This window comes from Tauraco erythrolophus, chromosome 11 (genome assembly GCF_009769465.1).
Source record: "Tauraco erythrolophus isolate bTauEry1 chromosome 11, bTauEry1.pri, whole genome shotgun sequence".
NCBI lineage: Eukaryota > Metazoa > Chordata > Aves > Musophagiformes > Musophagidae > Tauraco > Tauraco erythrolophus.
Genome location: NC_141475.1, coordinates 28,777,590 through 28,793,600, shown reverse-complemented (window position 1 = coordinate 28,793,600; position 16,011 = coordinate 28,777,590). Strand labels below are relative to the sequence as shown.

General features: G+C 50.6%; 1 protein-coding gene across 3 annotated transcripts in view; it reads left to right on the top strand.

The window, feature by feature from the left end:
- Positions 1–16,011, top strand: part of KCNAB1 (potassium voltage-gated channel subfamily A regulatory beta subunit 1) — a 62,283-nt gene that overhangs the window by 828 nt on the left and 45,444 nt on the right. Inside the window, exon 1 of one of the 3 annotated variants that reach the window (XM_086618064.1) lies at positions 2,357–2,598. The exons of the other annotated variants lie outside the window; for them this stretch is intronic. Coding sequence (XP_086474190.1) covers positions 2,357–2,598 — 242 coding nt within the window. Of the gene's footprint in view, positions 1–2,356; positions 2,599–16,011 lie in introns of those variants that run through there. 3 annotated transcript variants of the gene reach the window in all.

Here is a 16,011-nt window from a genome sequence, read left to right as displayed (position 1 = left end):
CCTGGGGTTGTTCAGCATTGCTTCTCACAAGCTGTTTTGTCCAAATGACTGTAGTTTCGTTTGGATTTAGTTGAAAAGCTGTTGCTGTTGTGCCCAGACTGTGTGAGTGACCAGAGAAAATGGCAGGGGAGCCTTTACTGGGTGCTGCTGGCCCCGGGTCCCTGGTCCCTGCCTCCCCCTGCCCTCCCTGGACCCGGACCACGGCGAACCAGCTGCTCGGGAGGGAAAATCTGCAACTGCTGAATTTCTAATCCCATCGATCTTAAATGTTGCAGCCTCCAGAATCTCATCTTGCTCCTTTAAAAAATATAAGGGGATCTCAGTATTAGTGGCAGTTAGATGTGTGACTCTCTAATCTCCTGTGCTGAATAAGACCCTTAATGAAACAGGAACCTAAACAGGAATTGCCGGGTTGCTGTCTCGGTCCCGCCGTCCCCGCGCAGCGGCATCGCGGGGACGGGCAGCTGGGCTCACTGGGGGCGATTTTGGGGACTGGGGGGGGGAGGACGAGGGTGTTGCTCACCCGAGGGACAGGGCTGCTGCCCGAGGGGTGGGGGAGGTCAGCATTTTGCCCGGCAACGCGTGAATGCATCAGTGACAGGGGGGCTTCAGCTGAGGGCTCGGGTGAAATCTTCCCTAATCCCAGATCGAGGGGGATGCCCGGAGTGCCTGGCACAAACCAAGGTCTTGCAGACATGCTGGGATTAGAAATCAATAAAAATCTAACTAGAATACAAATTAGAAACAAGACAGCGGAAAGAAAACAAAGTAAGACTATGAGAGATGGAGCAAGTAGTTAAGTGCAGGAATGCCTAACAAAGCCCAAAGAAGGGAATACCAGTGGGTCTGCAGAGTAAGACTGAGCAATTTCTCTGGCACAGTGCTCACTGGTCGCACCAGCCCATGCTCAGACACCTGGGCATCGAGGTCCGTTAGTGCCCTTGGGACACACCAGTTGCAGAGGAAGAATAACCGGGTAATCCAGATGTCCGTGCCAAAGTCCCCCCTGTGACATTGAATTATAATCTTTTAAAATATGTTCTGGGGTTGGGATCAGTCTTTGTTTATCTGCTTTGGAAGATTTAAGGATTAGTTGAGTTCATGATACATCTATCACTTGATTATTTAACTTATTTTTCTGATGTACTTGGGAATGAAATGACAGTCAGAAAATTAGTTGAGTTTTTAAAATAGAAGAGCCTCAGAAATCTGCCTCCATGGTGTCTATCAAACATTGTCACCATTTGTCTGCTGTGAGCTGGTGTTGGCCAGAAAATGTCACCGTGGTCCTCCTGGATCTTACCTTGACCAGAGGGGGCTGGATGCCCTCCTGCACTGGCTTTGGTGATGCCCCGAAACCTGTCCTAGGGATGAAGGACATCCCAGGGATGAAGACCCTGAGAACGGGAGACTTTTTGTTTGCTCTTTAGCAGTGGTGGAATAACTGTTTGTTGGTTTGGTATATTTAGTTGTAGGCATAGTGCTCAGACACGTACCTGTGTCCTCGCCAGCTGCCCCGTGCCGAGAGGCACCCTGTTCTGGTTTTGCAGTGGCTGGTGGCATCTCAGGGGCTTTGCCAGCTCCCCTCTCCATCCACGCCTGGGCTCCTGTGGGACACACAGCCTCCTGAAAGCTGGCGCTTCTTCCCTGCCCTGGCTCTGATGCCCGGAGTTCATTCATTTCTCAAGCATTTCCCTTGTCTGTTTAGGTTATTGTTTTTCTTGGTGTTTGGCTGCTCCCTAGCCTTGATTTTTTAATTAATTGTCAAAGCCCCAGGAGGCTGCCGATCCCAGGGAAGTTTACAGACCGGGTAACCTGAGCTGTGAGAGTTCACAATGGACTATGAGAAAACAAAATGTTGTCATGACTTGCAGAAGAGATGCTGCAGCATTCATCTGCCCAGGCCAGGGCCTGAAATAAACCCTGTGAGAATATTTGTTTTACGTTTATTGGCCTTGGATTGGATCCTGAACAAATATTTCTCATTATCTAAATATAAGACTTGGGAAACGGGGTCGGTGCTCTATTCCCACTGGCAGCCCTTATCCCTTGGAGTACTTGACCATTATAGGTTTCAGCAGACGAACAAGATTGCTGATTTTGGCCACAATCCATCCTGGGCATCAGTTAAAATGAGCCAGTTGCACCAATATAAAGAATGACTGGGAGAAAAAAGCTGCTCCGTAGTCCCGTGGTCCTCTTGGGCCACACAACCCAGCTCATACCACCTTGTAGTGGTGGGAGCACGATGGTACCGGGCTCTCCTCTCTGCAGACCGTAGGGTGGCAGCTCCTGAGGACCCCACGCTCCAGCATCCGCTGGGCAGCCAGGGTCTCTGTGGCTCCACGTGTGGACCATGCATTTGTACAAGGCCACCTGTGCAGATATCCCACCCCCCAAGCCGAGCCTGCAGAAGCCGAGCGAGGCTCTCCTGAAAGCGAAGAAGCCCAGCGTGGCTCCCGGCGCCGGCCCTGCCGCCGCGGGCTGGCCGGGGAAGCTGAGCCGAGCCACCGAGCTGAAGCAGCTGGAGAAGTTCCTGCATGTGCACGGGCTGTCGCTGCAAGAGACCGTCCGAGCGGAGACGGGGATGAGGTACAGGTACTTCTGCGTGTCCCCCGCCGGGGTGCTCGTGGGCGGCTGTTTGGTGGCCAACAGCCAGAACTAGGGGGTACTTGACCGAGCACCCATCCGACGCCGCGGTCGGTCGGTGACCGTCAGTCCCTGCACACCTTGGAGCAGGCTCACAAAACCTGGAGGCGTTGGCTGCTTTAGTAGCTTTTCTTTTCTGAGTTTGCTGAGCGCCGTATGAACTAGCGTGACTCTGGGTGAAGCTAAATGTGTGTGACCTATCATCTCAAAACTCTGAATTTGATCTTTCTCTTCTACCGTTAGTTGGTTGTGTCCAGTACTGAGCTGCCTCTTTCAAAGCTGGGTAGAAGTGTTTACTCTTTCTGATGCTTTAATGAAAACTCGTTTATTTATGTGCGTTAAAAGGATAACGAGCGAACAGAAAACACGGAGAACAACCGTTCTGACTGTGGCTGGTGTTTTGATGTAACATCTGACCCTGCTCTGCCATAAAACTGGAGCAATCGGACTGAAAGCCTGAGAACCTGAGTCTGGCTGAGCTCAGGCTGTGAAATATGTGGTTTGTGTGTTAGAAAGAGCATCCAAGGGAGAGGACCTCACCCACGCAGGGAGCTGGGGCAGCCTGGGGAAAGAGGGTGTAGGCTGGGGGGACGGTGGGCGAAGAAGACATCAGTGTGCTTAGTCTATCGGTTGTCGTTCTGTTTAGTTTTAAAAGAGATTAGTTTTAAAGGATGACCTCCCATATGGAAAGTAGATACGTTTTTCTGTGCTTCTAATAGGAGAAAATTTTCTTCAAAACATTTGCTTTCCCAAGAGATTGACTTATGCCCATGGCCAGTCTGAGCTTAAAACTGAAATAAGACACCACATTTACTGTTTTTATGGAAACAGCACAGTTGTGTCACGGCTTTAGCTGCTGGCTGGGGAAATTTGTTGTTGTTGGGAGACACTATCCAGGGAGGACCGAGTGGGTAAAAGAAGTGCTTTGGAGCCAGCATCAGAAGAAACGGCAAAGGGCTTCGTACCTCTGCTCTGCCCGCTCCGGCCGGGAATCCTCGGAGCAGGTTGGGCTTACACAGCCTTGGAAGCCAATGTAAGTAGAGAACTGAGCCCACAGTGTTCGAAAACGGAAAATGTCCAAAGGCACTGGAACAGCATCGCAGGGATGCCATGCTCCAAGCTGAGCTATGGGAGAAGTAATCCCTGGTGTCACTCCGGGCGAGCAGGAGCGATGCTGTCCCCCGGTGAGATGCTCTGATTAACCGGGTTTTTTGGATCTGGAAGCTTGCCTCGCTTCTAATAAGAAATTCTTTTGCTCCCCCTCGGATGATTCTAATCCCTAATGTGGCAGTTGTGTTTGAAATGGTTGATGTTACCACACATGCGAAAATTCCCATTTATCTGATTTCTCTGCTGATTCTGCACTTTCTATGGTGTTGGTCCACTCCAGACATGGTTTAATGCTCACTGTGCCCTCGCTGAACAGCACAAGTAACGTCGCAGTCACACGGTGTTCCCGTGAAGCAGTTCCCATCTGGAGTCTTGTTTCCTCCATGGGAGGTTATCCCACAAACCGCCCCGGTGCACGGACATCTCCCCAGTACCGAACCTGGCTGCCACCCAGTCAAACCCACGTCCATCCAAACTCCACAGCAACGTTCATCTCTTCTTGCTGCTGCGCAGAAAACGTGCCCAGCCTGGAGGAGAAGATCTGCAAAGAGGTTGGGGAGAAGACTTCTGTAGGGATGGATACTCAACCCCCAAACCTGCTGGAGACTGAGTTTTTTTTTAAGTCACAGAAAAAAGTAATTAATGAGATACTGTGGCACTGTCTTGTGCTCCTGGGGTCGCTGGTGTGAAGCCTTGCACCCAGGGCTGTGGTTGCACGCTCAGCTCTAGCACGGGCCCCGTGCAAATTGCGTTGTGCACCGCTCTGTTTCTCGGCTCAGGAGATGGAGTGGTCTTCGTTCATCAGAGCCTTCGGTCATGGTGAAATAAAGCTTCGACTTCTGTTGAAGCTGATGGATTCAAGCATATGCTTGATTTTAAGTACGTGCATTTTTTCATAGTTGACAGAGACAGCTATAACATACTGCGTGTCACATACATCGTACCCTGGAGAAAGCGGACATCTGCCGGAGAGGGGCTGTGCAGAAGGCTCTGCTGCGGGCGGGAGGGATGTTCCAGCAGTCACCGCTTGCTGCTTTCTATAGTTTTTTTGCTCTGCTAGCTTTAAAAGTACAGGGGCTCTTCTAGTTTTACTGTGAGCTTGAACATTTTGTTTTCCAGCATGGCTTGTTTTGCCTTCCAGACATTTCTCCAGATATCCATAGGTCTAGTCTAACGACAGCACAATAAAACCTCCTTTTTTTATTAAGAGCTATTTAATTACGTGTGGAAAGTAATGAATCGTTAACAAGAAACACTTACTAAATGCTCATAAGCTGCTTTATTTATAGGATGATTAGTTCTTTTTCCTTTCATTGCTTTAGCAAATACAGCTTAGTTCAGCCTATTACCGAATAACCGAAAGTGCAGCAGCGCGTGAGCGTAGTTTGTTTCTGATGACAACAGTGTTTCTCGCAGATGAAATGCCATTTGCAAAGCCAATTTGCCTTCTTATTAGCCAACGGGGTGTCCGTTGCACGGCTGCCTTCCCTACACGCTTTGCTGGAGTTTGAGCTCTTAAAGACCAGACGGTGTGGGCTGGGTCTGTCCTCACAGCTGGGATGCTGTGACGGTAAAACTTCTCGATGTTCTGCTGGTGCATGGTTAAAACAGCATCTCTGCGCTCGGGCAGCTGCAGTTGGAGGGCCTGGAGGTGAAATGTTCTGTGTATATGTCTGCAAAAGCACCCAGGCAACTTTTGCAAAACACGCTGTTGGCAAATGTTGCATGTGGAAAATATTTGTGGAGGTCACGGGCTCCCGAGGCGCTGCCGGATTAACCCGCGCGGCAGCTTCGGAGCTGGGGGTGTAGTTTTCTATTCGTGTTTTTGTCTGTTTTATGTTTGGTTGAGGTTTTGTTCTCTGGGGGGGTTCTTTCCACAGCACACAAGCCCCCGGCAAACTCGCCTCGTTTGAAGTGACCCCCCCCTAGGGTGTCCTGCAGGGGCCCTCCAGAGTTCCCGCATCCGGAGGGAGCACTGGGATGCTCTGCCCAGTTTATGTTGCTCTTGGTTGAAATGAAAAAATGATTTTTTTTTTTAATGAAAAACTTGAAATTTAGGATTGTCACCCTGCAGCTCTTGCATGAAGACTGCCCGGCAGATAGCCCTTCGCAGGATTTTTCCTTTTTCTTTCCTGGCTGCGACAGAAAACGCCACGGGCACAGAGCGGGCGCTCAGCCGCCGCAGCGAGGAGTCGGGCACGGCGACGGCAGGGAGGAGAAGGCACCTGCAAATCGCCAGGGACAAACTCGTGGCAAAACTCACCCTCACTCGCTTTACCCCGGATCACTTGCAGTCTCCTTTGGTGTGTGAGGAGGAGGAGGAGGAGGAGGTGGCTTGTGCTGGTGATAAAAATAGTGCCGTGACCAGATAGCTGATGTCTCTTAATTCTGAAAAATGAAAGTACTTTCTGTGGCTAAATACAGTGAGAGGGAATACCAGAGAGCTCTAGGGACACACTGGTGGCAAAAGGGCTGTGATTTGTGTGTCTAATTTGGTGTGTGTCTTGTGTTGGGACAAGTCTGTGTCAGGAGAAGCAATAAGGGAGTGAAGTATGCAGTCTGCAGTGCCAGAACAAATGCCGTTTTTCAACGACGTCGTTACTTACTCTCTAAGTATTACTAGAGGTTAAACATGCTAAATTTACTAGAGAGGCTCTCCAGTTTGGTAACCTCACCAACACAATTACGGCACTTGGGTAACAGGATCAGATCCTGGAACATCAGAAGGCTTTTGGTGAGTACCAGGATTTTGTGGTGAGCACTGACCAGCGTGGGAGAAAAGATGAACTGATCCTGCAGAAGAACCACGGCTGAAACATCCACCTTGTCCTTGAGCTATGTCAACTCGTGGTAGGCACAAAGGCAAACACCGTGTTAGAAAATGTAACATGCGTAACAGTAAAATACTGATTTTTCTCTTTATTTATTTTTGTTTTTTCTCCCCCCAAATACATGTCTGGAGCTGACATTTCAAACCCCGCAGTCAGTGCTGGCCATCCCATTTCAAAAGGATACAGTAAGCTGGGCTATGGGAAGGAGGGGGCCCTGAGTGATGGGATTGTCCCTGCACCGGGTGATTAAAGAAGCTTTTAGCTTAGAAAAAAGATGATTGACGGGGATTACAGCAGATGTGTTTAAAATCAGCAACAGCCTGTAGCGAGTAACTCCCTGTCTCCCATAATGCAGGAACCTGGGGAATGCAAGTGAAATTTCTGCACAATGGGTTGAAACCACAGGAAATGCTCTCCTGCATCTCGTCGTGAAATTGGGAAACTCGCTGCCGTGGGAGACGAGTCAAAGTGCAGGGGGTGAGCAGGCAGATCGCACTCTCCAGCCCTTATCCCTCTTCTGGGATCATATTTATACCCCACAGGGCTACTGCAGAAGAGGGGAGTTTGGGAATGATGGCTTTGCCATAGCTGCTTTTCCAGGCTCCCTTCATCAGGCTCATTTCATGCATCCAAGCTTTAAAATATCTAATCTTTAGATGGCAAAATATATGAGAGCACTTGATGGGGTCCTATAATCCTGCACGGTAATCCCGTCCTAATCTGCTCAGTTCAGAGCACGGTTGCATTATATTTATTGGGATATAGCTTACAGCGTTAATGTTTTCCCTATTTCCTGTGCGGATTGATCTATAGAGCCGCGTCCAGCTGTGGCCTTTTTTTAACAGCCAGAGTAATTTTTCGTAAGTGTTTGTTTTTTTTTCTTTTTTACTCTTTTCACACTATACAGCCTGCTCTAGTGCGATGGTGATGGCAGATATTCCCATGCCTATCCTTTTTCCAAATGATTTCGATTTCCACTTGCTCTTTGTGTTGTTTTTGTCAGGTTCTTGCCCATACCGTGCACAAATCGGGGAAGGGCGGGATGAAAACAGGGGGATGCGTGTGGGTAAGGATGTGGCCAGGGTATCCGCATGCGTGTACAGTGTTTGTAGTGTGGTATTTCCTCCTGGAAGTAAGGAATCCCATGTTACTCCGTGGGAAGAATGGTACCTACAGCCTGCGTGCAGCGTGAGCCCACCGCCCCTCTGGGTTTCGGCAGGAGGAGCTCTTTAGCTGCTCCTACCAACCGGCTCCCTGCTCCTGCTGCTTTCTGCTCGCTGCCATCGCAGCGACACACGCACGTGTGCGTGCCTGCACCCCCGTGCAACGTACGCACACGCGTGCGTGTACACACGCGTGCACGCACACCCTTCTTTTTGCAGCATAAAGTTCTCTACAAAGCCGTGTGAAAGCTCAGCAGATATTCCCATGCCTGTCCTTTTTCCGAATGGTTTTGATTTCCGCTTGCTCGTTGCTTTTTGTGTTATTTTTGTAGGGTTCTTGCCCGTACCATGCACGAATTGGGAAGGATGGGATAAAAACAGGGGATGCATGTGGGTAAGGGTGTGGACAGGGTATCCAACACTTCCAGGATTGCTCCTACCTTTCCGTCGGAAGCTCCCCGTGCCGTAGGTGCAAGACAAAAGCGAGTTTTGTCCTCCCAGTTCCCCACCCCAGCAATAAATCCTGGCTGACCCTCAGCTGCGCACGGAGCAGCAGCTCCTGCCAGGGCCCCGCAGGAATTTGCACGCTTGCTGCTGCTTTTCACACACCTTCTGCTCCTGTCAAACTCCAGCTTGGAAGCTGGCGCTGCCAGATGCTGGATAAATCACCAGCTCCGTGGGCCGGGGGCTGCCTGCTGAGCCCCCTCCCCGCAGCGGCGCAGCGCACAGCCGGCATCTCCCCGGGGGGCTGACTGGGAAGTTTGGGATATTTATGGGTATATTTATATGCAGGTTTGAAGTCTGCAGTCTGCGTGCCATGGGATGAAACGCAGCCCATGCGGTCTTGGTTAAAACAGGTTTTATCTGGGAGTCTTTGGGGTGACTTTGGGATGTGCTGAGATTGGGATCTCGCCGTGTGCTGACACAGACCACTGGATGGTGGGTCACTGCGGGGCTGAACCTCCTCTGGCAGCTGCCAGGATGCTGGTTTCTTTCGAGGCTCCATCCTGTAGGAACAGATCCTAAAACTGGGTGCTGGAAAGGCGTTGAAGAGGTTAGCCCTCAACCCATGCCCCATGCCTGCCCTCCCTCCCACTGCAGGTCTCCCAGTGGGAGAAGAAAATGCTCCTTTTCAGCCCCGGCAGCAGGTCTGTGGTCCAGTCAGTGCTTAGAGAATTCCCATGGTTATTAATCCCAGTTTGTACGCTAATGATTATTAATAGCGAGTTTTCATTGCATGCAGAATTTGCAGGGCATGTAAGCTTGGGGTGACGGAGAAATTTTTCTGGAAATGCGATACTTTGTCCAGCCTAGCAGATTCTGAAAGCAAAACATTCAGGATAAAAAGTGCCCTTCCGAGACCTGGGGATGTCAGGAAGAGTTTAGCAGAATCAAAGAGCAAGTGGCTGAGAGGAGATGAAGCTGCAGTGTGACTCCAATCAAGCTTAATTTAAGACAGAGCTGTCTGGTGCAGGGACCCTGCATCATCGGATCACGGTGTTCTCCTCTTCCTCAGAATGACTCCAGCATCAGGAAACCGTTGCCAGCTCAGGGAAGCGGAGGGAGATTGAGGTTGAGGGTTGATGCCAGCCCTGGAGAAGGGGGTGATGGCCCCTCTTCTTTTTCTTTGCACTCATCTTTGAATCAGAAGTTGCTTTCTTTTACAGTTTAAGCAAGCCAAAATGATCAGCTGAGGTATATTTTTATGATTCTGTGTTTTTCCCCATGCTGAGGGGACCACCTTTCTGTTTCTGCATCTCCCCGGCAGGCCGAGGCGCCCCTGGGTGCGCGGCAGCCCGGCTCCCCCCGGCTTTGCTGGGTGCTGCTGCCTGGGGAGGCTGACTTGAAAGGCACTTTTTCCACGGCTGAACTGTCAGCTGCAGACCTGCTTCTGCCTGATAAGCTTTTTTTATTTTTTATTTATTTTCAGTGTGCATTTTCCTAGTTGCTTGGCTTCATCCCCGTGCCAGAAAGACTCCAGGAGGCAACGCAGTGTTTCCGTTATTCCAGCAGTCTGGTTGCTATTTTTTCCTGGGGTGTTTGTGAAGTGCACGGGAGTCCCCAGTGCGTCCAAACAGGCACGGTGAGGCTGTTGGGGGCAGTGAGCAACTCCCCCTGACAGCCCTCGGTTGCCTGTCCCAGCTGGGGTGATGAGCTGTGCATTTTTCACTGCAGAAAAAGACACCCCGTTGATTGCAAGAGTAATTATTCCTTTCCCCTGAGGACCTAATGAGTGGTTATGCATTTGGCAATAAGCAACGATCCCCTTGCAAATCCTTTTGTTAATTAAATGGGCGCCCTTCCAGTGTGAAAGTGGTTGTTCAATACCATTGGGGATGCGCTCGGAGATCAGGGACTACTTGCCTGGCCAGCACTGGCCCTGGGAAGTACAGAGGATCCTTGGCTTGAAAGGACTTGGCAGAGCTTGGAGATCACCCAAAGACTTGACAATGCCTTGCATTTAATTTACTAAAATGACATTATGCTGCTCTGAGATATGCCGTGCTCCTGCCTCAGGTGCAAAGATAAAGGTTAAAAAGTCTTTGCAGAGGGTTCTGGGAGTGAAAAGAGCAGTATTTTTCCTCCTAGTCCAAAGGCAGTGGAGGGAAAATTAGGGAGCTAAAGAGTTCCCACAGTCGCTGGCTTTTGCCTGGCAGCATTCTACCCGCACCCCTGGGCAAGCACAGGAGGTCCCAAAGCTGGCACCGGCAAGACCTGGTGGGAGAAGTCACCCTGCTCAGGTAAAAAGCAGATTCCAGGAGTCCTGAAGTGATGACTTTTTATTATTTTTTTTTAACTAGCTATGTAGGCTGGTAGCTAAGTGGCGGAGGAAGTGCTGACGCAACAGTTTTTGCTGTATCACGTTCCCCGAAGAGGAGCCAGGCAGCGTGAAAAGGCGATGATAAAATTAATTGGACTGAAGATGGTTTCTTAGTAATCTGCTGCATTTCAGCAAACGACATTGTTCTGGGTGATGTGGTAATTCTCCTCAATGACTAATTCCAACAGAAGCCTCTCGTTATTTTGGGAGCGCTGGTCAGCGGGAAGAGTTTTCTCTCCGACGCCAGTTTTGCTGGATGTCACTGGTGGGATTTTGTGCCCCTCGCTTTAATAATTAGAAACGTTGCAGCTGAAAGAGAGAATCTCAGAAGAATTAAAAATCTCTTTGAAAAAATACTATTTGGGAAGATGATGTTTTAGCAGTGCTCGTTATTCGGTGTTGGTTTACATAAGATAACCACTGATGGAACCCCTCAGCTTTCATTTGGTTGGCTTGGAGCACAGGTCCCCGCGCCGCCAGAGATGGAGGCAGCTGGGGCCAAGGGCAGCTCAAGTGGAAGCCGAGGGTTCCTGGGTGAGTGGGACCTCTGCTGAAGGGGGTGTCTGTTGGAAGAAAATTTTGCAAACGACACGGTCTCCTGTAGCTCGTCTTTATTCTGACCCTCCACCAGCTCATCTCAAAGAATCAGAAGTTATCGCGCGATAATTAGTCACCCATCTGCTACAGTGCGCCCCGGAAAAGGGCAGCACGGAGTTGTGTATTATTCAGCATCCAAGACCGAGACTTTAGCAACATATTTCTTCATGTAAGTTAATTTAGAGTTTTAAGTGGTTACAAGCAATGCTTGGGTGATATTTGACGTGTGTGGATAACAGAGTAATCTACGTAATTGCCTCAAATCTGCTATTCAATAAGCACAGACAAGTTGGAAGAAGACAGCTTGGGTTGAGCTTTATTTGGAATATATTTATTGATTGAGTCATGCAAAACACCTGGGGAAAAATCTGCGTTTTCTCTATGCACAGTCTAGAATATACATATGGCAAAATGGAAACCCGCTTGCATGCGGCGCGCTACCGACCTCGCTGCGTTTCTCTAGCTCTCCACCTTCCTTTGACCATTCCATGTCGTTGTCTAACTGCTAGAAAAACCAGTTGCAGTTGCAAATGTTTGGTCATTGTTTAACCCCTCCTGCAGGGACGCTGGGTTGTGGCTTCCTTCGGTGCCCCCGGCCCAGGCTCTGCCCACCGTGCTGTGCAGGGACGGAGCACGGGGCCTGGGGCCACTTCCCTCCCAAAGCCCTGAAATACAGCAGAAGCGAGCAAAACGTTGGGTGACCTGTGGCCATGTGCCATCTGGTGTCCCCGAGCCTGGCATCACAACCCCCAGCACCTGAGGATGTTGCCAGGCCCCCTGGGATCCCGCTGCTGGGGATGCTCCTCTCCCCTGGCCCCGGATGCATGGCTCAGTAATGGGGATACCCGTGGCAGGCGGGGGAAAAAAAACCAAGAAAACCTCTTGTACTGTGCTGAGGAGCTTCAAGCAGCTCCGAGTGTTTTAATCATGTTTAATCATGCTCAACATGTTACAATACATTAATCTAACGGTCGTGTCTGGAGCCCTTCTGGTGAGCCGCTGGCTTCCAGTCATCTGCGGAATGACATAGATAACACGGAAAAATTGAATTACCTGGTCTGGAGCGGGGAGCAGAGCAGCTAACACGCTGGTGGGTGTTTTCCATCTGCAGGGATAAGTGATTGATTAATTGAATTGGGCGCCCGGTAGGTTACAAGACATGGGAAGCTCTGAGTCTTGGCTTCGGTGGTGATTCTTTCACGTTATATTGAGCAACAATTATTTAATACTGCGCGGAGCTGGGCAACTGGCACAAAGCTCTTCGGTAGCAGGTGGCTCCATGGTGCCCGGGGGCTCTACCAGGGTGCTGTTGGCTCTTGGTGGGTGCTCCCAGCACCCAGTGCGGGGCTGGAGAGTGGGCGCCTTGGACACCCGAGGGGGTTGAAAATTAGATGGGAGTTTGCTCATGAATTCCTCATGAGCGGATCTCTATATGAGAGAAAAAAAAAAGACCGGAGCTGGGACGGTGCTGCCTTATTGTACCCCGGCCCTACCTCACTGCACGTGTGTTCGCTGAAAAACACTGAACGGGAGTTTTGATCAGTCTTCCCCCAGGGCAATTATAAATGCAAATTAAGCTTTTCATGTGAAAGCAGCAGAAATACCACGTTGCCTTGCCAAGCTTCCAGCGTTGTTATGGGAAAGAAACGTTCCTCATGGGTGAGATACACCCCGAAAGAGGCACGAATTGCCGCGGGGTTCGTCGCCGCCGCTCCAGGCGAGCCCACGCCGCCGCCGAGCGGGTGAGCATCCCGCTGCAGCGAGGCCTCGGCTGTTCATTGCAATTAATACTCCAGAAGTCCTTTTGGGAAGCACGTCCCAACGCCAGCCTGCTCCCGGGCTCTTCCACCTGCTCTCCTGGGGGGAAACACTCCTTATCTCGCCAGCATCCCGTGTCAGCCCAATTTAGGGAGATGTAACGGAACTGCTGCGATCGTAAGTAATTAGCCCAGCAGGAAACCTGTGCTCAAACAGCTGCTGGGATGGAGTGAGACTGCTGCTGGGATGGCCGAGAGCTGCTCCTGGCTGGATTTATAGTCAGAGCTTTTATGGCCCAATGAAACTTTTATTGGGACGTAACACAGAACTTCCCTGAGGGCGTCCTGCTGTGCTGCGGAGGAATTAAACTGCAAGTCTGAAAATCAAGGATTTGTGACAGTATATCAAGATAATTCTCAGGAAGGCCAGTCTTGGAGACTACTGCCTAGAACATCCGCTCTGGATTTTGGAAAGGCAGCTGTGGGCAGACTCCAGTTGCAGTAGCAAGGTCTGGCATAATAGATAAAATAAAGAAGGGCATTTTTGGGGTGGAAAATCTCCATGGACAGAACTCAGCATTCCCCAAGCCTTGCTTCTGGAGCGGGGTCCTGCCATCACAGTGCTGCCAGATGAATTTTTGGTGCTTCCGTGCAGCTGTCCAAGTTGGGCTCATCCAATTACGTTGCATGCAAAGTCCCACTGAGCACCTGTCAAAATGTCCAGTGTGATTAAAACTCTATCACGCACACTGAAATCGTGTTTTTAATGTGCCTCCAGCCTGAGAGCGGTGACTTTTTCTGTCCTGCTGCATCTCACAGGTCCCCGGTGTGGCTGTGGGTGGTGAAGGCAGGTCCCTTCCCACAGGAGCAGAGGGAAAGCTGCTGGGGCAGGGGCAGCCGCAGGGCCAGGCAGCCGATGGTACTTACAGGCTGTGCTGCATTTTGCACCCAGGAGCCAGGTGAGGAGCTGGTTGTGCTGGTGTGCAGGGCACTGGTGGGGTCTCCTCCGCAGAGAGCTGCTGTCAGCCTGGCCTGGGTGGCTGCCACCGGGAGAGGCTGCTTTTGTGGCAGCGGGAGAATCATAGAATCATGGAATGGTTTGGGTTGGAAGGGACCTCAAAGACCATTTAGTTCCAAGCCCCCTGCCACGGGCAGGGACACCCTCCACTACACCAGGTTGCTCAAAGCCTCATCCAACCTGGCCTTGAACACTGCCAGGGATGGGGCAGCCACAACTTCTCTGGGCAACCTAGTGCCCTTTGCCTGCTGGGAGCTGCCATCCGAATGCTGCCCCAGGGTCAGAACACACTTCACCCTGGGGGTATGGGCACCTGATCTCCTGGCAGACAGGCGTGAGGGTGCTCGGGACCCCAAGGCTCCTCCAGATTCACATCCCAGGCACCTTGCCTGATAGCACCTGCTGTCCCAAGCTCACAGGAGCTCCCCAACGCCCGGCAGGGACACTGGTCTCCCCACGGGACTTGCCAAAGTCCCACCATGAACCCCATGAGAGAGTCGCGGCTGCACAAGCATCACCTGGCACAAGCGGCCAGTGCTTTCGGCACATCTCCCAAGTGCACTGGAAAGCATGGTTAACCATTCCCTGCCCTTGTATGATACACATGGTGGCATAACCTAAAAGATAGCCAAACTGAAAATAAGTGTATGTATTGCTAAAAAGGAAGGCTTCTAGCAAGGGAACTTTGCAGAGGGGCTCATCTGATGTTGGTGCTGGTGGGTGCTACGTTCGCCTCTGTATGAAGTTGCTGTCAGCTCTCGATGTTGATGAATTTTGGTTGAAGAGCTTAAACTGGCTGAGATGGCATCGTGGTTGGTGACGCGGATTGCTGGTCAGCAATGCAGGGATGAGTGTTTATGTAACTGGCAGTGTGTACTCTGTGCCCGGCTCTCCGCTGCGTCGCAACCTGCAACTGAACGCCTCAGTGTGTCTTCCACGGTGCATAAACCTCCACCTGAAAGAAGGTGAAAACGTACCCTGATTGTGTTGTGATTCACTGGGAACATCCCGGGGGCGCTGCCTGGCTCGTGGCCCCAGCATGTCCTTGTGGACATGCCAGTCCTGCCACCCTTACGAACCAAAACCAGGTTATTGGCATCACAGAGGAGGTGCCAGCTGCCGAGGCCCCTGTGGTGGTGAGGGGTGGTACAGAGGGGGTGTCCGGGACCCCTTCCCACACACCCACCTGCGCCACCACGGAGCCGCAGCGCCTCGGCCCACGGACATAACCAGGATGGATTTGTTTTATCAGCTCTTTGGATTCCTTTTATCAGCACTCAAAATTTAAAAGACAATTTTATAAGAAATCAAGGTTAAGATAGAGAAATATTTAGATTATTTATGTAAAAGGTGAGATTTTTATATAGATCAATGACATTTTCCAGTTTACTTTTTCAGGTAGAAACATGAACTTCGCAGTTGGTGGCGAAAAAAGGTTTTACTTGGTAAAGCATGAACAGCTCTACCTTTTACCCCACGCCAACGTAGCCTCGTTGCCCGTGCGGTGCATATTGTTTAATTACCATATGCGACTATGGCAAGCACAGCCTGCTGCTGCGGCCAGAGCACAAGGAGGGGGTGTAATTAAGACCCATCATCTCAAAAGACTGACAGATCCTTCCAGAATTTCTATGCAGCATACTGATGTTACCGAAAAAACTAGTTTAGCCGGCGATCAGCTCCAATTTAACGAAACGAATGAGATGCTAATTGATATTTGTCCAGTGAAATGCTCTGCTTTGGTAGAATGGCACGGCAGAGTAATTAGCGCAAATAGCCTGTGACCGCTGCCATCCAGAAGCAAAATCTCAAGCCAGACTTGGCACGATGTTTCCAAGTTTCTCCACTATAAGGTGAAATTTAAAAGAAAGAAAGAAAGAAGGAAGGAAGCAGGGCGCTCCGCTTGAGCCGTGCCGGAAGGCCAGGTCTGCGTCAGCCCGAAATGCTTCATCCAACCCAGACCGAAGGACTTAATTTTATTTTATGTTTCAGGCTGCAGAAGCATCTTTTTTCTGCTTGTTACGGCAAAAGTCGTGCTGATGCCCGGCCCCACGGGACCACAGAC